Source organism: Alosa alosa, chromosome 21 (assembly GCF_017589495.1).
Source record: "Alosa alosa isolate M-15738 ecotype Scorff River chromosome 21, AALO_Geno_1.1, whole genome shotgun sequence".
Classification (NCBI taxonomy): Eukaryota; Metazoa; Chordata; class Actinopteri; order Clupeiformes; family Clupeidae; genus Alosa; species Alosa alosa.
Window position 1 is genome coordinate 1336132 of NC_063209.1, and position 24414 is coordinate 1360545.

The window sequence follows — 24414 nt, forward strand, 5'->3', positions numbered from 1 at the left end:
TCAGGCTAGTGTACCTGGACACAATCTTAAGAGCGTAGATACACATGTCAGTTCCATGCTTCCCTTTGAACCCAAACTGATTTTCATTAGTGAGAACATACATTTCTAGTTTTGTTAAACGTATTCTCTCCAGTATTTTAGACAAGATACTGGCTAACAGGAACTAGCAATACAGACAAAATAGCATTAGGCAGGACACCATGAACCAGGCACCCATTAAAAAACATGGAAAGTTGCTCTGCAGTGATGCAGTCCATACCACAGGCTTTGTTGTTATCCAACATATTAATGGCATCATAGATATCTGCTGCCCTAACTATCATATCTGCTGAGACATTACTATATTCATGAAAGATTGTAACTGGGTTACACACCCTGTTACATAACAACAAAAACATGTTGCTCGCGTGCCCAAAAAACATGCCCGACATTTGTTTTTTCATCAGCAGAAAGTGAAGAATTCTGAACGGTTTCAGGACTAATATCTGTTCAAATTAAAGTTGAGATGGAAAAGTTGTGTTTTATTTTCATAATCTTCGTTCAGTGAACACATACAACCGTCAGTTTGTTAGCTAACAGAAATTTTGTGAATATGATGTTCAGGCCTATAAACTGTAAGTTTACCTGCAAACCTCAACTTCTTGTTGAAGCAGATAGTGCAGTGGTCACAGGTAAGGGCTGGCACGCGGGAGACTGGGGTTCAATTCCTGCATGATGCATTTTGGCAGAGTGAGTGTGCATGTGTACAAACGTCTCTGGAGAGAATTTGAACAAGAAATCAGTTCTCAAACGGAAGTTTTGATTGCAACAATTAGCTAGTTCATGCACCAGGGTGTAAATAGCATGCAGTACAATAAACACCTGGGTACGAATAGCATCCACTTCTAACTGTACATTGATGTTGATGCAAACAGCATACCTTATTCAGAGTGTATATTACACAGCTGAGCTATTCACACTCTGTTATGTAACAACAAAAAAAACATGTTGCTTGTTTTTAAAAAAAAATATATATTACTACATTGTGTGATTAATATGCCAGATTAAATGCACAGGGGTGCAAATAGCATACACTGATATTTGTACCAGACGAGGTACTAATAGAACACATTGCTGTGTGCACCGGGGTACGAATAGCATACATTGATATTTGTACCAGACGGGGTACTAATAGGACACATTGCTGTGTGCACTGGGGTACGAATAGAATTCACTTCTTATTGCACCAGGGTACGAATTGCATACACTGCTAATTGTACCAGGGGTGCAAATAGCCTTATCCTTTTCTATAACGCTCCTTGTTACAGCGAAGTTGGAGCAATCTCCAGCTGAAAACACTCTGTTGTTTGACCAGTAGTTCGTTCAGTGGATGTGAGGTGTTGTCCATAATGTTAAGGAGTTTTTGCAACATCCTTCTCTCAATAACTAACTCTAGGGGTTCAAGTGTACTTCCAATTATACAGAGCCAGCTCTTTTAATCAACTTGATGAGTTTTTTGGTGTCATTTGCCCTGATACTGGTACCCCAGCAGATGGCTGCAAAGTAAATGGTACTAGAAACAGCAGACTGGTAAAACATGTTCAATATCACACATTAAAAGACCTAAGCTTCCTCAAGAAGTATAGTCTGCTCTGTCCCTTCCTATAAACAGCCTCAGTGTTGCACTTCCAGTCCAGTTTGTTATCCAGATGTACACCCAGCTATTTGTAGTTTTCCACTACCTCCACCTCTTCCCCCATGATGGAGACAGTGTTCAACTTTGTCCTAGCCCTCCTAAAGTCCACTACCATCTCTTTGGTCTTGGCCACATTTAAGAGTAGGTGGTTGTTTCCACACCACGCCACAAAGCTGTTCACCAGTTCTCTATACTAAGTATCCTCCCCATCCGTCACACACCCTACAACTGCAGAGTCATCAGAGTATTTCTGCAGATGACAGGTTGCAGAGTTGTACTGAAAGTCTGAGGTGTATAATGTGAAGAGGAAAGGACAGAGTACAGTCCCCTGCGGTGCTCCTGTGCTGCTAACCACCTTCTCGGACACACATCCTCCCATCCGTACAAACTGTGGTCTTTCCGTCAGGTAATCAACAATCCATGATGTTATGGATGTCTCCATCTGCATCCTTTGTAGCTTCTCTCTTAGCAAAACAGGTTGTATGGTGTTGAAGGCACTGGAGAAGTCGAAGAACATTATTCTCACTGCACTACCAGCTTCATCCAGGTAATAGCTCTGTTTGTTTTTACATGTGGCATGCTATAACTGAGTCCCGAGGGGAGAGGGGAGTACTCAGAGAAGAGGGGCTGGATCATCTAGTATCTTCAAAGCCAGATTAATGGTGTATTCATCAGAAATCTGCATGATACTTTTCACTTCTGATCCAGTAATTTTCCTACCCAGTTTTGTAATCATCTATTTAATTATCCATCATATTCAGACAGACCCCCAATACTGAATTGCAAAGGTCACAACACTTTGTATAAAGGTTAAATAAAACAATCTCAAAATCACTGTATCGGTCTTAAAGCTACGCAATTTCCTTAAGAAATAAAATCTTTGTTGTGTCTTTGTGTATCTTGCTAGAGTATTTGCCCTCCATGTGAGCTTATTGTCAATGATAGTACCTAAGTAGTCTTACTCTTCCACCATGTCAATATCACTCCCGTGTACAGAAACTGGTTTAAGTGGGGGCCTTTTCCTAAAGTTAATTACCACCATTTCTTTGGTTTTCAAAATATTTAAAATCAAGGAATTTGCATTGCATCATTCATAAAACTGGTCTATTTCCTAGCCTGTCTCATCACCTGTTAATAAACCCTCTATGGCAGTATCATCAGCAAACTTAAAGCAACACCAAAGCACTTCCTCTTTTGCACGCACGCTATTTGTTTATCCAACGACGTCCACAGACAAGGTAGAGTATGTTGCATGATTTTATGAAAGTATGATGTATTGTGACATCAGAAGCAAGTCAAATTTGTAGTTTCTTATGTCACACCCGCTACCCGTTCTGGCAAACTTGCACATCCGCTACCCGTTCTGGCAAACTTGCATAGTGCAGTTTTAGCCGATAGAGGGTTGCGAAGCGAATGCAGAAGTGCCGTTCACCCTGTTACGAGTTAAAGAACCGCTGAAATGATGAACATTATTTTAAGGTACAAAAAACTATTTGCCGTTGCTTTAATAAAAGAACAGTCAGGGGTGTGGCTCACACAATCATTAGTGTACAGTAGGGGCGATAGGACACTCCCCCAGGGAACACCCCTATTTATAGTAATGACAGATGACTATTACCTGCCTTAACATATTAGACTCTGTCAGTTAAAAAATCTAAATTCCATTTCAGAAGTGAATGGTTAATTCCAAGTGTTTGTGTATTCCATTTAGCATAGTAGTGAATGCATCTTCCACACCCCTTTTCTGCCTGGATGCAACCTGGAGTGTGTCCATTTGAGTCACTGTTTGGTTTTTTGGTCAGAACAATCCGCTCCAAACACTTAATTGTCACAGAGGTAAGAGCCACTGGCCTCGTTTGGATCAGACGGTTTGGGTTTTTTAGGCAGAGGCAGAATTTCAGCCATTTTCCAAATTGTGGGTACTGTAGGTGTGTCCAATGACTTTTGGAACAAGTCAGAGAAAACATGGCTGAGTTGTTTGGGACATTTCCTGAGAGCCATACTCAGCAGCTTGTCAGGGCCAGGCACTTTACGGGGTTTGACTAGCTAGAACACCCGCTCCACTTCCTTGCTGCTGACGCTGATTGCTGCGCATTCTGTTACGCTGTCCGGCCAGTTTGGTAAAGCCTGCAGACCGCTCTCCCACCTAGCGAAGTGTTTATTTGCCTCTTCAACTGTGTGTTCAGGGATTTTTGGCTGATTGCTTAGTTTTAATTCCTCTCCACACCATCCGTGAGTCATTATTCATCAATTGTTCCACATTAGATTTATATATTCCCTTGCTATGATTAATTTTCACCTGTATCTCCCTTTGAATCAATTTCCCACTGCATCAATCTTTTGCTTTAAACGTCTACTCCTTTTCCACCAACAGTTTCTTAAAATCACTTGTGATCCATAGTTTTGAGTTGGCAAACATTTTTACTTTTTTCGTAGGGATCAGACTATGCACACAAAAGTTGATGTAGGCTGTAACTGTCTCAACGTGATTGTCCAAGTCCTCACAGTCAAAGACCTCCCAGTCCGTGCATTCAAATCAGAAGTATTCAAAGCATCTTGCAGAGCTGTCAAACTGTTGTGGTCCCATACAGGCACTGATCTTACTTTGGGCTTCTCTTTTTTAAGTCTCTGGCGGTACAAGGGCAATAAGTAGACAGTATTATGGTCTGCCTACTGGAGGCTTGTTGATGGCTTGGTAGGCATTTCTTATGTTGCCATAGCATAGAGCAATGGTTTTTGAACCGCGTGTGGCACATTTAACATACTACTGATGATAGGGCAATGCAGTTGACATGGAGTAGCCATTAAAAATGCCTAGAATGAATTTTTGCGTATCTGGGGAGGCTCCCTCCAGATCTTGTATGTGTTGGTGTATAACTTCTGCAGCCGCTTAGTAATTTGCATCGGGGGGATGGGCACAAAAGCACACAAAGAGCTGAGCTGCCCAAACTCCCGTGGCAAGTACATGGGTCTAAGGGAAGTTCTAAGTTTGGGGAACTAACAGTCTGTCTGATGACATAGTGTTTACACCACTGTGTGTTAAAGGGACACCAGGCAAGCCTGATGCTTTTTCTCTGCGAAACTCCCCCTCGCTTGGTCTGAAGCTCTTTTCCTTTTCTTTGCGTCTTCCGTCAAGGGTTTTCGCTGCTTCTTCGCCGGCTCTGCCATTATACACACGTTTGCAACAATCTCTAGTGTCTTGTTAGCCTGCCTCTGTGCTGTAAACTGATCCTGGTTCGGTCGGCGGGTAAGATACACAAACTTGCAAGTGGGATATTCTTCCTACAGGCAGTAGGGGCGGGCGAGAGAGCCTTCATTTGCCCCGTAATGAGTCATTTAACCATATACCGACTTACGAAGATGATTAATTAACACGAAAACGTTGCCTGGTGTCCCTTTAATATATGCAGAGACCGCCACCAATAGATTTCTTAGTGGCTTGCTGGTCTCTGACGAGTCTTATTGGTGTCCGGGAGGGAAATATCATCATTCATCGTGTTATTCAACCACGTTTTGCTGAAGCATAAGATACAACTATCCCTGTATTCAAACAGTTGTTGTTTGGCAGCGTGTGGTTCGTCGACTTTGTTCATCAGTGCCCTCACATTAGATAAGATGATAGTTGGGAGTGGAGGTTTAAATCTCTTGCACAAACTTACCAGCGGATTCCTCCTCTCGATCCCCGCTTTCTCCGATTGAATCTGTAGACCTTAGACATTCCAAGGGAATATCTGATGCCAATATCCTGTCATGTTGTGGTAGTAGGCCTAGGCCCAGCTGCAGTAACTCCATTCTCCCATAGGAGATCTTGGAAGATTCTGTATGTATCACCAGAAGCATGCTTTGCACACACTGACATGAAATACGTATCTTATTGCAAAACAACACTGTCATTGTTAATAGATATAATCACTGGTTTTTATGACTTTCTAAGGCCTAAAATTCTTATTATCAAATTTAAGACCTTATATGACCCTGTGGAAACCGATCTGATCAAACTGATCTTAAAATGGATTCAATTCATTTTTTTCTCATCAATCTCATCAATACTCCAACACTCCACAAAAAAGCAGGTGTTTGGAGTGTTTAGTAAATTTATAAAAATAAAAGACTGAAATATTCCATTTACATAAGTATTCGTTATGATGCTTGCAATTGAGCTCTGGTGCATCCTACTTCTATCAATGGTCCTTGAGATGCTTCTACAACTTGATCGGAGTCCATCTGTGCCTTAATGAATTCACTGGACATTAGTAGGAGAGGCACACATTTCTTTATAAGGTCTCACAGTTGATGGTGCATCATAAACATCAGTGCATCACTCCACCAACCAGGCCTTTAAAGTGGACAGATAGAAGCCATTTTATGCCGGGAGTTTCCCAAAAAGCACCTCAACGACTCTCAGACCATGAGAAGTAAAATCATCTGTTCTGATGAAATGAAGACTGAACTGTTTGGCCACAATTCCCAACGGTGTGTGTGGAAGAAACCAGGCACTGAGTTGCACTGATGTTTGTCCTTCTTAAAGCTTCTCTCATAGGAACTCTGGATCTCATTCAGTGACCATTGGGTCCTTGGTTACCTGTCTGACCAAGGCCCTTCAACCCAGAATACTCAGTTTGGCTGAGCGGCCAGATCAAGGAAGCCTGTATCCTGGCATAGGTGCCTGCACACTCCCAAGTGCTGGAGGATAGTGCCATATTGACTGCATCATCCACAGACCTATTGGCTCTGTAAGCAAATTGCAGGGGATCCAGATGGGGGTCAGTGATGGATTTGAGGTGGGACAGCATGAGGCGCTCAAATGACTTCATGACCACAGAGGTCAAGGCCACAGGTCTGTAGTCATTGAGGCCTGTGATCTTTGGGACAGGGATGATGTTGGAGGCCATCATCCAGTGATGAGTGTTGGAGGCCAGTACAGCTGAGCTAACGTTTGTCTGCTAATGTTAGCCAACAGTCGAAGTAGTCTCTTCACAACACACATAACTTACGGTAATAGAGCACTAAAGCCAAAACGTCACGTTGTCCGGGCAACCAGATTTTCTGTTCTAAACAACTGAACCTAGAATACTGTTTTCCATTGCTTCGCTGTGTTCTTTCTTTGAAAACGAGAATAAATCAATTCCAAGAGGTGAAAATCACTAGATTGAAACATGTCAAGGCTTTTATGCATTCTTCCGGAGTATTAAAAGGAAAAGTTTGCGCTTGGATGAAAGACAAAGTTTATAATGTAACGGTAAATTGGACTAATCTGTTCTGATTACATAACGTTATTACTGTCAACCGGGGTGGCTTCGTACACATTTTATTTTATTTTATTTATTTACAAACCTGAAAAATAATCGGCAAGTAGGCTATGAGACTCTGACGGATGATTACATCCAGGAAGCATTGCACCATGTCGACAGCAGTTTACACAACGTTAATTTCAGGTTTTTTTAATAAAAAATAAAGACGATCTATTATCAATAATTGCTTCAATCATCGGCAGTGGTGTAGGGGATTTTTAAAGTGGGGGGATGCTATTTTAATGACATTGGAAAAACTGTCACACTCGCACCTCCACATACATTGATGCGTAGGGCCAAGGCCAAATTGTTACCAGCTTTTGTGAACATGAAACCGAATAAAAAAAAAAAACAAATAAATGACTGGATTAGCTTCACAATGTAGCCTAATGTCTTCACCCAAACTACACTTTTCCAAGTCTATGAATATGGTCTGTAGCTTTTCATTTTGTTGTATCATACAATAAACAGAAAAACCATAATGTAGAGTAGCCTATGTAATCTAGCGTAGTTTAATCTCCTTGACGCATAACATGCCGCGGTATGGCTTCATTCATTACCACATGTAAACCATGGCAATAACAATAGCACAAGCAGGGTTCACACGCATTCAACATGCTGTGTGGGCAGTGTTGCTCAATTTGAGGGGGCGTCATATGAATGTCATTGCGAATGATTAAAATGCAGATGTGCACAGTAAATAAAACAAAACAAAAAAATAACAGAAAGAACATTGGGAAGGCAAGTGGCAGTCATTTGAAAAGTTTTTGTTTAGATGAAAGTAGCTGCACCAAAGTTTTTCCTAAAGTTGTTCAGGTTCACCGTTGGGTCATTACTTATGGTCAGTGTTGGGAGCTTTACTTTAAAAAAGTAATTAGTTATAGTTACTCACTACTTGTTCCAAAAAGTAACTGAGTTAGTAACTGAATTACTCTATGATAACTCGTTACCAGGAAAAGTAACTATTTGCGTTACTGTTACAAAACAAAGTTGCTATATGTCAAAGATTTTGGATTTTTTGAGCAGTTTTGAGCAGCCAGTTGAAATGAGTAGAACAGACAGGTGTTTGTAGGCTACATAACTTTCGATATTTATTAGATAGATAGATAGATACTTTATTGATCCCCAAGGGGAAATTCAAGATATTGCACATCGACAGACCTATGGTTGACTTCAGCCTGTGTCATAGGTTTTTGTTGTGAGGCAGAAAGATCTAGCTTTTGCTGCTTGGAGGACTTTGCGAGTCCTTCTTTGCTAGTGGATGGCGAGCTATCATCTGTGGTGAAGGTATCGGTGTTTTTGGCCACTAGCTTTAGATGTGTGTGTGAGATGCTTCATTAAATTAGAGTTGCTTACGACGGATGTCGACAAAGTCTTCGCTCCTGGACATAATGTACACATTACATGCACGTTCTTGCCCTGATGAATTTGAAGTAATGCTTATATCTCCACCTTGAAAATGCCAACTTTCCAGATTGTTCCTGACCTCTGCTGTTTCCTAGCTGTTAGCTAGCTGTTAGCTGTTGCGTGTGTGTGTGGCACGTGTGCTGGCAAGTGTGTAAAAACACTGGCTCTGATTGGCTATCATGAAACATGACTCTGCCTTAGCCAATCATAATCGCTTACGTCGTTATTAACGCACTTCCTCACTAGCTGTGAGCCAGGGTGCGTTCAGATTACACAGTTTATTCAATCAATGCATAGTAACGCACCGCATTTAACGTCCAGTAACGTTAACGGCATTGTAACGACGGGAAAACTAATTAGTTAGATTACCCCGTTAGTGAAAAAATAACGGCGTTACCTAACGCTGTTCTTTTAAACGGCGTTATTCCAAACACTGCTTATGGTTAAATAACCTTATCACCAGGGGCGTCACTAGACCTTATTCACTGGGGCACGTGCCTTAGTAAAAGTCTCCAGTGCCCCAGTAAAATTCTAGCGCGGCTCTAGCTGGAAACGGCATTCATGAGCGCATCTCCGTGCCTGCCTGCTTTAATCATGGCTCGAGCCTATCACTTACCAGCCAATAAAACAAAAAACAAGGAATAAAGAAAGGGGCCATAATAGCCAATCAGGAAATAGCACCTATGTAGCTAGCTAAGATTGAACGCAACAACCAATGAAAATCGTTCACATGATTCTTCCGAGTGTTTCGTTGTACTGCACACACATACACTGTGGAATCCGCTGGAGCTTGTTACATCACTTTGAGCATAGAGTAAGTCGTCCCCTGTTTAATGTTACAACAAATTCACAACTTGTTTGACAGAAAAAATGACAAGTTGATCGCTGTTAGAGAGTGTTACCCACATAACTAGCATCTGTTCTTCAATGCTTAGCGTCATTGTAGCCTAAATTTAGCAACAGTTTACCAGCTTGTGCTCTCTCCCTCACACCATATGTAGGCTGCATGCACACATGCGGACAATTAATAATGAAATGCGTATACTGTAGAGTCCTGTAAAAGTAGCCTACAGTATACTGTTTTGTGAAGCTGTCCTACTGTAAAACTTCAAATTCAGGAAATTCAGGGGGTCTCAGTAGCATACAGACATCACACACAACATGCACTTACAGCAGAAATGGTAAATATAAGTATAAGTATAAACATATAACCAAACTCCACTGTACAATAGAGACAGTAGGAGATAAGAAAAACTAAGATTTATGCTGGTAATAGCCAGTGCTGTGATTTGATCAATGGTTTAATGGCAAACTTAAATAAGTTTGCTGCATTTGCAAATGTAGCCTATAATAATATACACAGAATCAGAGTAGCAATCTGTGTAGATTATTATAGGCTACATTTGCAAATTATCACCAAAAGTCAGTATGAAGGCTTTAGTAGGCTATTTAAGATACAAAGAACTGCAGTATTGCCAGGATGTCTGTAGGAGGGAAGTATATCTTGGGATGGGAGGGAAGTATATCTCAATTTTGACTAAAAATAAGCTTCCCTTGTGTTAGTAGGAAAGCCTATTAAATTCATGCAGTGAGTATAGGCCTACTTATGCCTATGTGTTTGGATGTTGCTGGATAGTGGCTGCTACAACAATTGAGGGAGAGTGCTGGAGGAGGAGAAAGAGGAGGAGAAGAAGGTCGAAGAGAGGGAGAAGAGAGGGGAGAAAGAGCACAGGCTGGGCAGTCCAATACCAGGCAGGAGGAGGAGGAGGAGGAGAGAGACAGGCAAGAAACGGATGAGGACATACTGGGGGCTAGACGTAAAACTATTCAGAATATGGAGGAGGATGTCTGTGACCTAGGGGAGATATGTGATGGTCCAAATCAGGCTAGCCATTTATTTCATATTGCGCGCACAGTTATTTTTTTTTTTTTAATGTATTGGGAGTTGGGGGTCTGTGCCCCAGCAAAGCTCTAGGTCTAGAATCGCCCCTGCTTATCACTTATATTGGAGCTCCCTTGATAAAAATCACTTGTATTACTCACACATGCTTATCGTGTCATTTTGACCACTGGATTACCCTACCTGCTTTCTGCAAAACACAAACGAAGGAATTGCAACAGTGGGCCATGAAGATGCTTGCTCGATTAGGATACAAGCAGTTGTATAATCTATGGTTTTCTAGCTACTTTCGGGTAACGCAAAATGATGAGCTGCGTAGTTTTTAATGTCTTAACGCATGGTGGAGTGCTACAGCATGCTACAGTCATTCTTGTAACGAATTTTATGACAAAGAGGCCTAATTGGACTCTCTAGAAGCTCTCTAGACCTAGAGCTTTGCTGGGGCACAGGCCCCCAACTGCCAATACATTAAAAAAATGTGTAAAACATTTTTTTTTATAAATGTGCGCAATATGAAATAAATGGTCAGCCTGTGCTCTTTCTCCCGCTAATGTTAGTGTTATCCTAGCCTGGGTGCCAGCCGAACTTAGTCCCGCCCACAACATTTGAGGTCGGGAAGTTCGGTCTGGCATTGCTCCATTGAGGAGCAACTATGCTCGCCCCAAATCTCTGGCGGACCAATCAAATCGGGTTTTACGATGATGGACAGGTGAGCAACAGCGCGTCGTCTATCACGTCATCTGAGCATGCTTAGGTTGATTATGATTATGGGGGCCTCTCTTCTCCTTCTCTTTGACCTTCTTCTCCTCCTCCTCCTCCAGCACACTCTCCCTCAATTGTTGTAGCAGCCACTGTCCAGCAACATCCAAACACATAGGCATAAGTAGGCCTATACTCACTGGATGAATTTAATAGGCTTTACTACTAACACATGGGAAGCTTATTTTTAGTCAAAATTGAGATATACTTCCCTCCCAGGCAAGGGTCCTATAGTCATCCTGGTAATACTGCAGTTCATTGTAGCTTAAATAGCCTACTAAAGCCTTCATACTGACTTTTGGTGCAAATGTAGCCTAGGCAAATGCAGCAAACTTATTTAAGTTTGCCATTAAACCATTGATCAAATCACAGCACTGGCTATTGCCAGCATAAATGTTAATGTTACCATTGATTCGGGCAATTATCATACCTCCGTCGTCCTCCTTATCTCTCCCTCTGTTCAGGAAGAATGTTTTGATGTACATCTCTGAGTAGTTTATCAGAAGGCTATGTTTAGTTTTACAGTAGGACAGCTTCACAAAACAGTATACTGTAGGCTACTTTTACAGGACTCTACAGTATACGCATTTCATTATTAATTGTCCGCATGTGTGCATGCAGCCTACATATGGTGTGAGGGACAGAGCACAAGCTGGTAAACTGTTGCTAAATTTAGGCTACAATGACGCTAAGCATTGAAAAACAGATGCTAATTATGTGGGCAACATTCTCTAACAGCGATCAACTTCTTTTTCTGTCAAACAAGTTGTGAATTTGTTGTAACATTAAAACAGAGGACGACTTACTCTGTACTCAAAGTGATGTGACGAGCTCCAGCAGTTTCCACTGTGTATGTGTGTGTGTACAACGAAACACTCGGAATAAGCATGTGAACGATTTTCATTGGTTGTTGCGTTCAATCTTAGCTAGCTACATAGGTGCTATTTCCTGATTGGCTATTATGGCCCCTTTCTTTATTCCTTGTTTTTTGTTTTATTGGCTGGTAAGTGATAGGCTCGAGCCATGATTAAAGCAGGCAGGCACGGAGATGCGCTCATGAATGCCGTTTCCAGCTAGAGCCGCGCTAGAATTTTACTGGGGCACTGGAGACTTTTACTAAGGCACGTGCCCCAGTGAATAAGGTCTAGTGACGCCCCTGGTGATAAGGTTATTTAACCATAAGCAGTGTTTGGAATAACGCCGTTTAAAAGAACAGCGTTAGGTAACGCCGTTATTTTTTCACTAACGGGGTAATCTAACTAATTAGTTTTCCCGTCGTTACAATGCCGTTAACGTTACTGGACGTTAAATGCGGTGCGTTACTATGCATTGATTGAATAAACTGTGTAATCTGAACGCACCCTGGCTCACAGCTAGTGAGGAAGTGCGTTAATAACGACGTAAGCGATTATGATTGGCTAAGGCAGAGTCATGTTTCATGATAGCCAATCAGAGCCAGTGTTTTTACACACTTGCCAGCACCGCGTGCCACACACACGCAACAGCTAACAGCTAGGAAACAGCAGAGGTCAGGAACAATCTGGAAAGTTGGCATTTTCAAGGTGGAGATATAAGCATTACTTCAAATTCATCAGGGCAAGAACGTGCATGTAATGTGTACATTATGTCCAGGAGCGAAGACTTTGTCGACATCCGTCGTAAGCAACTCTAATTTAATGAAGCATCTCACACACACATCTAAAGCTAGTGGCCAAAAACACCGATACCTTCACCACAGATGATAGCTGAAAAATGATGATTTTCATTGGTTGTTGCGTTCAATCTTACCTAGCTTCAAAGGTGCTATTTTCTGAGTGGCTATTATGGCCCCTTTCTTTTTTTCCTTGGTTTTTTTTTATTGGCTGGTAAGTAACAGGCTCGAGTTATGACTAAAGCAGGCACGGAGATACGCTAATGAATGTTGTTTCCAGCGAGAGCAGCGCTAGAATTTTACTGGAGCAATTTTTACTGCGGAGACTTTTACTAAGGCACGTGCCCCAGTGAATAAGGTCTAGTGACGCCCCTGGTTTGCGTGATGCGTTGTTATCACTGGTAACAACACTTGTTATATTAATAAATGCTTATTAAAATCCTTAAAACAATGCTCCAAGAAGTGGGGGGGCGGCGTTACCCCGCGTCCAACGCCCACTACACCCCTGATCATCGGAAAGGCAAACTGCTTATCAACTTGGTCTGGATCATTGGTGCTTCACTCCCCTCCCTGAAGGACATTTACACCACCCACCTCACCCGCAAGGCGACCAAAATTGTGAGTAATGCAAGTCACCCCGCTCACAATCTGTTTGATCTACTGCCCTCTGGGAAGAGGTACAGAAGCCTGCGCCCCAAGACTACCAGACTCACCAACAGCTTCATACACCAAGCTGTAAGGATGCTGAACTCTCTCCCTCCCTCTCCCCCTCCACCCTCAGCTACATAACATCCTGGACATTGGACCCACAATGGCCGCCTGCACTACTCCACTTGCACACTTGAACACTTGCACACTTGTACACTTTACAACTTGGTGTTGTTGTCCTGAAAACACAACACTTCTGCTGCTCTTACATAACTTGCACCACTATGCCACTTTCTTCATTACTCAGGTCAAACAGAACTACCCAAGCCTCTTATTGGCCTGACTTTGCACTAGTTTTTATTGACTGTCTATGCACAATTTCAACAAAATTTTGCTGCTCTTATTTTTTCATTATTATATGTGCCCTCTTATTTACTTATTTACTTACTTTTTTGTTTACTTGAATGTTATGTTTGTCTGTGGACTTAAAATTGGTAAAATATGTCTTGTCTTCACCGTGGGATAGTGAGAAACGTAATTTCGATCTCTTTGTATGTCTGGAACATGTGAAGAAATTGACAATAAAGCTGACTTTGACTTTGATAGTATTTCACATTGTTACTTTGATTTGTGTAGAACAGGAAATTGGTTGCTACAGAAATGTGATGTCACACTTATAATCATGCCAAACAACATCTTATTAATTCATTCAGGGTAGCTTCATATTATAGCCATGTAACTTACTGGGTGGTTTTTGGTGGTAACATTACACACACAACTTGGATTCACTAGCTGAATAATGTGTTAACATTAGCTAGCTAACGTTAGCACTACTGAAGTTATGTCTGTCAGCCTGCTAATGTTAGTGTTATCCTAGCCTGGGTGCCAGCCGAACTTAGTCCCGCCCACAACATTTGTCGGTCGGGAAGTTCGGTCTGGCATTGCTCCATTGAGGAGCAACTATGCCCGCCCCAAATCTCTGGCGGACCAATCAAATCGGGCTTTACGATGATGGACAGGTGAGCAACAGCGCGTCGTCTATCACGTCATCTGAGCATGCTTAGGTTGATTATGTTTGCAACTAAAACGCTGTGGCTAGAAGGAGATAGATGGCTTCTAAGACCCCATATGGAAAATGCATATTATTTCAATGAGGTTTTTATCACTGAAAATTATTATTTCTGAAATCTACCCAAGTTGAGATGTGGGAAAACTCGGAGGGGATATAGGCCAGTTTTTTCCTAATAGCCTACCCTACTACGTATCTCTTAGATTTCGCTAATGAGTGTTATATTGACGTCACAATAACTTTTACAAAAGACCAGAAAACAATGTTAAGGCATTTGTGGAGAAGACGGATGGTTTGTGTGTTCTTCCTACATCTCACGGTAAGTTATTTCGTTGCTCTGATTAGTTAGGTCTATCCAATTGAGTGCAGAGGCATTCCCCCCTGTATCGGTTGAAACACGCCCCATAATTATGTCCCAATGGAGCAGTATCAGTCTCATATTCTGACTAGAATTGAGTATGGCTACGTCAGGCTAGTGTTATCCAGCTCATCTCCATAAACGCACGTTTTGTATTACCGGTATTATGTTAATTCATATGGGATGGGCATTTTTAGGCTTTCCCCCCGAAATTGCACTGTGCCTACTTCTGAGGCCACTGTTCCCACCTAGTTTGGCCTACCATCAAATGTTTAACCTCTTTAGAACGCCGAGAGCCTGTAGTTTCTTAGGAAAGCATCATAATAGCTGTGTGAAGTACTGGCACAGAGCTACAAAGGCTAGAATATTGTTTTTGTATTTCTGCTGGATAACAAGCCTCTCTGAACTGACCTCATTTCAGCCTCTAGGTCACTTGCTATGACTTTAGAACCCAACTGAGCCCTAGAACCAGGTCTTGTGAAGCTTTGTGCAAATGTAGATCAATATAGAATGAAAAATTAGTACTTTATGTTTTGTAAAATGTCAACCTCTTGGTGTAGAAGCAGAATCCTGGTCTCAAATGAAAGGTAACACTCTTTCTTGTAGACTATTTGCAGTGGTGTTTGAGGTTGCTGTGTTAAGTTCAGTTGTGTGTGATTGGGACACAATTCATAGGATCAAATCAGTTTATTTTGCCATACGTGAGTTAGCCTACTGACCTACACAGAGCGAGCCTGTTCTGTTTTAATTTCTTAGCATTTGTTGTGATTAATCAAACGACACTCATGTTAACTTGAAATAGAAGGGCAGAAGATAGGAATGACATGTAATTGATGTCCACAAGCACAAATTTCACAAGATAAATAAGAACAAACTGTTCTGGTAAAAATGTATTCTTGCCATGTTTAAATTTTGCACTTTTTCCTCTTAATAGCCTATCTCTGGCAATTAATTTTGGAACTGTAGATAGTTGTATATGTATTTAGCCTACGTTTTCGTAGATAGGCCTAATAGGCTTCACAGCTGCTAACCATCACCATCCTCCACAACCAGAGGATCTAATGGAAAATGATTTTTTGTCGCCTTTTTGCTTCTTATTGTAAAACCAACTGTTATACAAGTGGTCGGCATATCTCGGTCAATATTTGATATTAAAATTTACATTTTTAAGTTATTTGTAATTAAGTAAGTAGCCTATGCGACTGTTCTAGGCTAGCCTACCACTCTGCCTTGCCTACTACTTTAGTTGTAAACAAACGGTGACGTGACATTATGACGTAGGTGCAAAACCTTAATAGGGAATACAGTAGAGGGTAAGGGATGAAGAGGTGTGGCTACCCACCTGTACCACCTGGGGTCTGCCAGTCAGAAAGTTGAAAATCCGATTACACAAAGAGGTGTGCAGTCCAGGGTCTTTAAACTGTTGGATGGTAAATGGACTGCATTTATATAACGCTTTTTTCAACTCCTGCGAGCACCCAAAGCGCTTTACATTGTCATGCTTCACATTCACCCATTCACACACACTCATACACCGATGGCAGAGGCTGCCATGCAAGGCGCCAACCTGCTCATTAGGAGCACTGGGGTTAAGTGTCTTGCTCAAGGACACTTCGACAGGGTCAGGAGGAATTGGGCTCGAACCAGCAACCTTCCAGTTGCTGGACAACTCCTCTACCTCCTGAGCCACTACCACTGGTCTGGGGCCATTTCTAGGCTTTTCCCTCCAACATTGTGTAAAAGAGGTCATAATTAGTCCGCTGCTCATGGCCCTCGAACCCGCCACCTCAACGCACACCGGCATGGGAGTCGAACGCTCTAACCACTAAGATAAAAGCCCAGGCTTCCAACTCAGCTGTTAGAAGCGTTCATAAGGTTAGGGGTGTAAGGATTTACACGTGCAACTAGCATGCTAGCTCAGTTCGCCTCTGTTACAATTGCACTGTCCCTACTTCAGAAGGCACTGTTTCCACCTATTTTAACCTACCTTTCTTTGGAAACAATCAGAATTAATGTGTGATGTACTAGCACAGAGTCACAGAGGCTTGAATACTGTTTTTTTCTTTCTGCCTCTAATCTGTGGCGGGCCGCCATGAAATCCAAACGGGCCGTCACACAATAATGTTCTAAACGCTTTTTATGCACATTCTAAATGCTTTTTACGCACGCAGCCTTGCCCCGCCCCACTCTCTCGTAACAAACCCACTGCCCCCATCCTCTGCATGTACATTTAACAAAACATTAACCATTGTTGAAGGATTGTTGTTGCCACATAGAAGCATTGCATAGAAGATGGTGGGCTAAATTGCTATTAAATTAGCTTAGCATCGTGAACATGCTGCGCAAATTTGTTCAAAACTGCTGCATTCAAGTTAAAGGAACCATATGTAAGATTGAGGCCAAAACTGGTACTGCAATCACTTTCAAATTACTGTAGAGCGGTGTATCCCCTCCCCCTTCCCCCTTAACTCGAGGTTGCCAACCCGGATGCCGAAACACTACTGACTTGATTAGTAGATAGGTGGAGGGTGGTCATCAGGCCAAAACACAACATGACATGACAAAACACAACATCAACATCAGTTGAGGGCTGCAACTTCACTTTTTAAATGACAATATCCTGGCCGGACTACTGTTGTCAGTGATATAAGTATTTGAAATGAACATGATTTCTTAATGTCTAGTGACTTATCAGGGCCATTTTATGAATAATTGAAATACATTTCTTACATACGGTTCCTTTAACTCTTCTACGGTCTAATCACAACATAGTAATGTGATATTGATGATTGATGATATGTGATATTCATGATTGGAGAGACTAAACTAAGTTAAGTTATGCAATCAAGCCATATCTCTAAGCTAACGTTAGAATACTGTTTGGATGTCGAGATTAGCAGCTTAGTTTCAGCTGCTTGCCAATGTCTACTGGGTAACTCGTGCAGGGCTCTATTCATTTGATTGACTCTGACACTGAATGTTTGCAAAATCTCAATGTAAATAGAAAAGTGTTTTCCAAGATTTAAACCTGCTTGTCCCAAGGAGAAGTACAAACCTTTAACTAGGCTACGTAGAAAACATTATGAATTGCATTCACACATATATCAGCAGCATCAGTGTTAAAACTCAATTAGACCTTACAATACCAAGACAATCTTAAAGTGACAGTAACTCAGTAACCCTATACACATACAAGCTTTCAAATGGTGTATAATATTACTATGTTACAGTACATAACAATATGGTGCATACAATTGATTCATAATGTTGGGGGGAGGGGGTAGATGTACACTGTCTAGTGATAGGTGTAATAGGCTGGATTGTGTTAAATACTGAGCTGAAATCAATAAACAGCATACACACATATTTCCCTCCCCTGTTGTCAAGGTGTGTGAGTGCAGTATGCAGTACGCAGTTGATAGCATCGTCCGTGGATCTATGCAAACTGCAGGGGGTCTATATCTTGGGGCAATGAGGAACAAATGTAGTTCTTGACTAACCTCTCAAAGCACTTCATAGACGTCAATGCAATGGGACGATAGTCGTTTAGGCAGGCAGGATGTGGTTTCTTTGACACAGGAACAATTGTTGATCTTTTAAAACATTTTGGTACAGTGGACCAGGTTAGGGAGAGATTGAATATTTCCGTGAACACTGGCGTAAGCTGATCTAGGCAGACCTGCTGCTTTCCTGGTGTTCACACTCCTAAATGCTCTGTGCACGTCATGCTCTGATAGGGTGAGCCCAGTGTCCTCTGGCAGCAGGACTCCGGCAAACATACATCATGCGCCTTCTCGATATTAGCTGCGTTTGTGTCAAAGCGGGTGTAGAATGCTGTCAGCTCATCTGCCAGCAAGGCGTCAGCACACGCAATGGTGGAAATCTGTGCTTTTTAGTCCAACATTGCCCTGCCACATGCATCTGACATCAGACTGTTCAAATTGGGATTAGATTTTTGCTCCATTTCTCGTCTGGCTTATTTTGGTTTTGTTTGGCTTCTTCCGGACCGTAAGCCCTTGTGGAAGGGGGGCGGGACTGTTGAACTCTATTGGATAGACCAAACCAATTTTTTTAAGTTATTGGGCTGTCAATAGGCTGCCTTGTAAGCTACAACAGCCACAATAGTGACATAAATATCTAGTGACAAACATATTGCTGTAATCAAAATCAACTGAAGCGCGCTCAGGTCACGTAAATGAATAGGCACTGTTGCCTATCTGTCCATCATTGTATAAAGCCCGCCTGGACGATTGGATTGGTCCGTACAATTCTCAAGTTTTCATAGAGGCTTGTCAATAAAGCAAGTCCAGACCGAATTTCCAGAACTCAAATTTTGTAGGCAGGGTTAAATTCGGAGAATCAAGAAACTCCAAGGCACTCTCTATTGAAAAAGTTAAAAAGCCTTTATTATCATGGCTTGGTCAAGTTAACCTTCTAAAAAACTCTAGCGCGTTTCAGCTACATGCCTTCTTCTGGGAGTTAAAGAAGGGTTAAATTCAGGTTGGCTCCTGATAATTTAAAATTAAATGCATGTAGCTTAATCATGTAAATTTTGCAGGAAAGCAAACTAGTCATTGGCATTTATTTTGTCTTTTAAATCACAGGGAGACATACATGATCAATACAGCCTACATAGCGGTGTGCATTTATAGTCTTTATTACACGACACACAGTGAGTAGGCTAATAATTGGATTTAGGTAATTGCTACACATCTGCTAAAATGTATTGTCATAGTTAGTTATAATGCAATTATTTAATTATTTTATTTACCACAAAGCCTGATATAATATAGCCTAAACCATGCAGTTAGTAGTAGTAATGCAAGAATCGGTAGCTTAATCCAAGTCCAGAAATGCTTTACCATGCATGGGCACTCGAGGACGTTCGTGGCCAACACTAAATTTGTGCATGACCGGTCATCTGCCAATCAGCATGTAAAAACTAGTGCCAGAAGTCGACCCATAGAACACCATATTTTAAAAAATGTGCATTTACCTATAATCCATAGAAGCTGGAATTTACCAAAATCACTCAGCATTACCATCACCATACAGGCTCATATCCAGTTTACAGCCACAGTAGATTATTCCAAGCAAAGGAGTAAAGTGTGCTATTTTCTGAGCCTGATAACTTCTTTTGAAATTGTAAGAAGAACTTAAGCATGTACAAACGTCAGCTAAGTCGAAAATGTATTAGGTTTAGCAGTTCACCCCTGTTTATCAGAAAATAAGAAGTTACTTGTATTATTGATATTATTATCCCACAATGTGTAGAATGAACGAATTGCTTAATTATCTTAATTGCTTATATCATTACAAGACCAGCAAGCTGTGATGCTGTCATTAGTAATTGAATCTCTGAATAGTGATGTGTAACTGTGTGAGAACATTTCATTTTGTCATGTGCATTTGTCTTTGATTTCTCTCTCATCCTTGCATCCCCTCCTCATGTCCCCAAGGGTGTTTCTCAGAAGGAGGAGCTAAAATGGAGGAAGGGAGAACTGAAAAATACACAAATAAAAAGTACCAGTATTTGTCATCATCAGATTTACCAGACATAATGGCAGCCCATGTGCTTTTAACAGAGTGGTGCTAATATATGTCCCTCAAAGGGAGATTGCGGTAGCAAGTAAAAAAGTCAGTCAGAGGATAGGTCTCCTCTCCCGGTACACATTCTAGATGTGTTATAGATGTGAGCAGGAATAATTACTAGGGGTCTGGGGGAGCCTCTGACTGAATATGCTGATTCTATGGAAAGCCTTCTGCTGTCCAAGGTGTAGGTCATGTAGGGGATGTAAAGTGTTGTCCATTAGGTTGACCAATTGTGCAACATACTTCCTCTAGGGTCCCAGAGCAGTCTCCAGTGCAGAGCTAGTCTTCTTTATTAACCTGTTAATTTTCTACTAAATCTGGCTCTGATGTTGCTGCTATATGTCAAACATGCCTTTGTAAACAGCTGAAGATAAAGATATTATCATGACTAAGCATGGGGAAGTTTGAGCAGTGGAAGACAAAAACATTCCATGATTGAATACTAGAGTGCCTGGTCCCCTGGCAGATGTGGAATATCCAAACCCATAGCGTAATCCCTGAGTGTACGCAACAGGGGCTTTTCTCTCATATCATAGCACTGTCCCCACCCACTGATTTTGTTCTTTTAATGATTGTGACCTCATTTCCTTAGTGTCATATGTAGCCAATACTTTTCGTTTCTTTCAGAGCAATGTTTTTAGAAAAGGCCTTTAAATTAGCTGCATGCAGAGTAGTCAACTCTCTGTGAAGCATAAAAACTATACAATCTATAAACATAGCAGGTTCATAGATTAGCATGTGGATGCTGTATAAATATGACTTCAAAATGATGATCATGCGAAAAACTGACTTTCTTGTGAACAAACCTCAAGTGATTTCCTGTTTTTGTTACACAACATGCATATCTGTGTGGGAGGCCACCCAACACGAGAATGCAGGTCTGGGAATCGTACCTACAATGGCTTTTTGCAAGTTTGCTGATTCAGACTGAAAAACGAAACTGACAACTTCCTCTCGCTCCCTGAGTCAAAAGTAGGTTCACATAGACATACACACATTGTACAGCAACAAACTCTCAATGTGGACACCCCCGCACATGCTAGCTCACAGCGCACCTTTATGACTCATACGTTACAGAGGCCAGTGGAAAAGAAAAAGTCATTACTCATTACTGGTCTCCTTGGTTCCAGTTTTCCAGTGTCGAAGAAGTGGTTTTCCTTTGTCCTGATGGATTAAATGTATATGCATATATATATATACATATACAGGTAAGACAGGTATGTATGTCAACGACTCCCTTGGAAAGCATCTACTGTTCTTCAGAATTATTTAGCTAAAGAATAAAATGCAACCGACTGTTTTGTATCTCCTTGCAATAATGTGCTCTGCTTTAGCACAGGCTGCAATGCCACTGAAGGACCTTAAGATGCTAGAATTGTATAAGGATGTAAAAAGGTTAAACAAAAGTTTGCAGGTAGGTGACTTCAGTTATGTGTGTGAGTTTCAGTTATGTGTGTGATCCACTTTGCTGAGTGCAAACCAAAAGCATTTCTGAAACAAAAAGAATGCAATTTCAGTGTAATTTTAAACAATTTTTAAAAACATTCTCTCCTTTCATTTAGCACGATGGATCTCTAAGTTTGAATAACCCTGGGACTGAAATCAAGGTGAGTAAATCATAAACCAAAGCAGAAATGTACATAACATGCATAAAGATATTGTAGGTACAATAACTGGGTATATGTATAGTTCTATTCTAATTGAATGGTTCTTACAATATACATCAACGTTGATGACCGTGTTGTCCATCAATGCATAAAAACGTTTCTGTATGCTTTTAAGTATTAGCTGGTTAGTTGGAACTGTTCCAAAGAATCTAACCATCGGTCAGCTACAATCTTCTTTTTTTTATATAATGTACCAATGCAGACACTCAAAATTGTGAGACGTTTTACTGTGAGTTTTGTGAGTGGAGATCAACATGTAATTTTAACGAGGATGGTGATACTTGCAAACCATAAATCGGTGATTCTGCCAATCACTGATTCTGCCATTTATGTATGTGTATTTAATTGTTTGCTGTTTCTACTTGGTCTTATTAAAAAATGCAGACATCCACTTTTCCTAATTCAGTTTAGTTGTATGGTGATTTGGCAAATCACCTCTCAGCATTGAGAACTAAGCTTCTTCAACAAAAATTCACTGATGCTTCAGTGGAATTCCCAGTAAGACATTAACAGCAAGACACTGTCCATATTGGTCAGCATAAAAAGCCACCAGGATATAACGTCAGAATATATGTGGTCATCACAGATCAAACTTTATTTGTTATTTTCCAGTTAAGCAATAGATGGCACTAATGAGTGCCTCTCTTCTTGTCTGAATAATATAACTAAGATCACTTCTGTGTATTTGTTTTTGAGACCAGCCTTAAGCTCAGTGTAAAAAGTTTACGATTACTTTTTAAAAAAATGTTTAGATTAACTTTAAAATTGAACTGTTCTACAGAAAAGCATCTCTATGTATTTGTATCAGATGTAAAAGAAGAACTTAATTTATTTTTATTTCACTTCAAAGGAATGTTGCATGGCGTCAGCTCTTCAGTGCTACAGAAGTCAGCTGCTCCTTCTCAAAGTCAGCAGCACTAAACTGCGTTACAAAGTTTGTAAAAGCCTGAGCAGTCCTCTTATTGTAAGTTGTATTATAATGACAACATCCATTTTAGTAATTGTTTCTGTATATATACATATACATATACTATACATATACATATCAATATATACTTACACACACACACACACAAATATGCACATGAATATATTAATATATTTGTAAGTATACACTGTATGTATGTCATATGCATACATGAAGCTATGTTTACAGAGAATATTCACTTGGAAATGTGTTCATGTTTTAGTCTGAGAAACTGGAGGGAAGCAGTGAAGACTGTCAGAAGGTAGGTTTTCAGATTATATGTTTTTAAATTGTCATTGACACTAACACCATCAAACCTTTGTGGGACTTGTGTACTACTTTAATTTTTATGTTTTATATCATATGACCTCAAGTGACATCAGAAATAATCCTTTGCAGAACCCACAGTGCCAGTCTTGTGATTTATATCCTAATACAAACAGCAAGGAGTTCATGTCGAAGTTAACTTCTCTGCTTGAAATGGTTTGTATCTATCAGTTTCCCCTCTCTCTCACTTTCCCTCTCATTCACAAACACACACACACACACACAATTGTGAATTACTTTGTATTTACAAAAATTATTGTCTCTTCCAGGCCAACAGCAATTAAGATGAAGTGGGAGCTTGCTTTTAAATATGAAGAAGACACTACTCCACGAACACTTCAGAGCTACTATGCATTATGTTATTAGATTATGGTATTTAATTTATTTATTAACAAATATACTTAAATAACTTTCAACATAAACATGTAATATTTTTGTGTTGGCCTGTGTATATCATGTTCATTTCCTTTTGAAAAAGGTGGTCCCATTTCAACTTTCTCAGTTCACTAGTGCATGTTGTTGTGAAAATGTGTATTTTATAGCAAATTCACATAATTGAATACTACTCATTATGTACATCATAACCATTGAAACGTTCTCAAACAAATTGACATTGTAGTCATCTTGAAACTTGCACTGGGTCAACTTGCAATGGGAACTGTTACTGCAGTAAGCTTATGGTATTTAATTTATTTATTGACAAATACAAAACAACTTTCAACAGACTCTTCTTTGTAATACTTTTTTTCTGTGTTGTGTTTCTATTTAGGCCTATACATCATGTTCATTTCTCTATAAAATACGCTGCTGCCATTTCAACCTTTTCAGTTCACTAGTTTGAATTGTTGTGCACTTAAAGAATGTATCGCACATTATTTGAATACAACTCATTATCGGCACTCACCATTAAAATGCTCCTACAAAAACAATGGGACATTGTAATTAAAGGTTCTGGTGCCTCATTTATAAAAATGCTGCGTAGAAACCTATCTACACTCACACTTCATTCACACCAGATCTGTAGTGTGTGCATTCCATCACAGCTGTGGCGTGGTTGCGTGTGTTTGTTCCTCTAAGCCTTAGCCAACCATATTTACACGTGG

General features: G+C 40.6%; 1 protein-coding gene across 3 annotated transcripts; it reads left to right on the forward strand.

Moving 5' to 3' along the window:
* The first annotated feature begins 20072 nt into the window (after positions 1–20072).
* Positions 20073–24114, forward strand: il21 (interleukin 21). 3 transcript variants are annotated; one of them, XM_048231794.1, is made up of 7 exons: positions 20073–21322; positions 21428–21764; positions 21913–21957; positions 22868–22981; positions 23208–23246; positions 23384–23467; positions 23581–24114. In XM_048231794.1, the coding sequence occupies exons 2-7, from the start codon at positions 21636–21638 to the stop codon at positions 23593–23595; spliced, it is 426 nt and encodes a 141-aa protein (XP_048087751.1). In that variant the 5' UTR covers positions 20073–21322; positions 21428–21635; the 3' UTR covers positions 23596–24114. The 3 variants fall into 3 exon arrangements, with proteins under 3 accessions (XP_048087751.1, XP_048087753.1, XP_048087754.1); XM_048231796.1 differs by having other exon boundaries at positions 21481–21764; XM_048231797.1 differs by lacking the exon at positions 20073–21322 and having other exon boundaries at positions 21339–21567; positions 21690–21764.
* Positions 24115–24414: the final 300 nt, after the last annotated feature.

What these genes read in the sequence shown, in the direction of transcription:
- il21 (XM_048231794.1), top strand. Translation starts at nt 21,636, where the DNA reads ATGCAACCGACTGTTTTGTATCTCCTTGCAATAATGTGCTCTGCTTTA. An exon ending in GGTTAAACAAAAGTTTGCAG is followed by an intron (nt 21,765 to 21,912) that starts GTAGGTGACTTC and finishes CCTTTCATTTAG; the next exon opens with CACGATGGATCTCTAAGTTT. An exon ending in GCCTGAGCAGTCCTCTTATT is followed by an intron (nt 22,982 to 23,207) that starts GTAAGTTGTATT and finishes TTCATGTTTTAG; the next exon opens with TCTGAGAAACTGGAGGGAAG.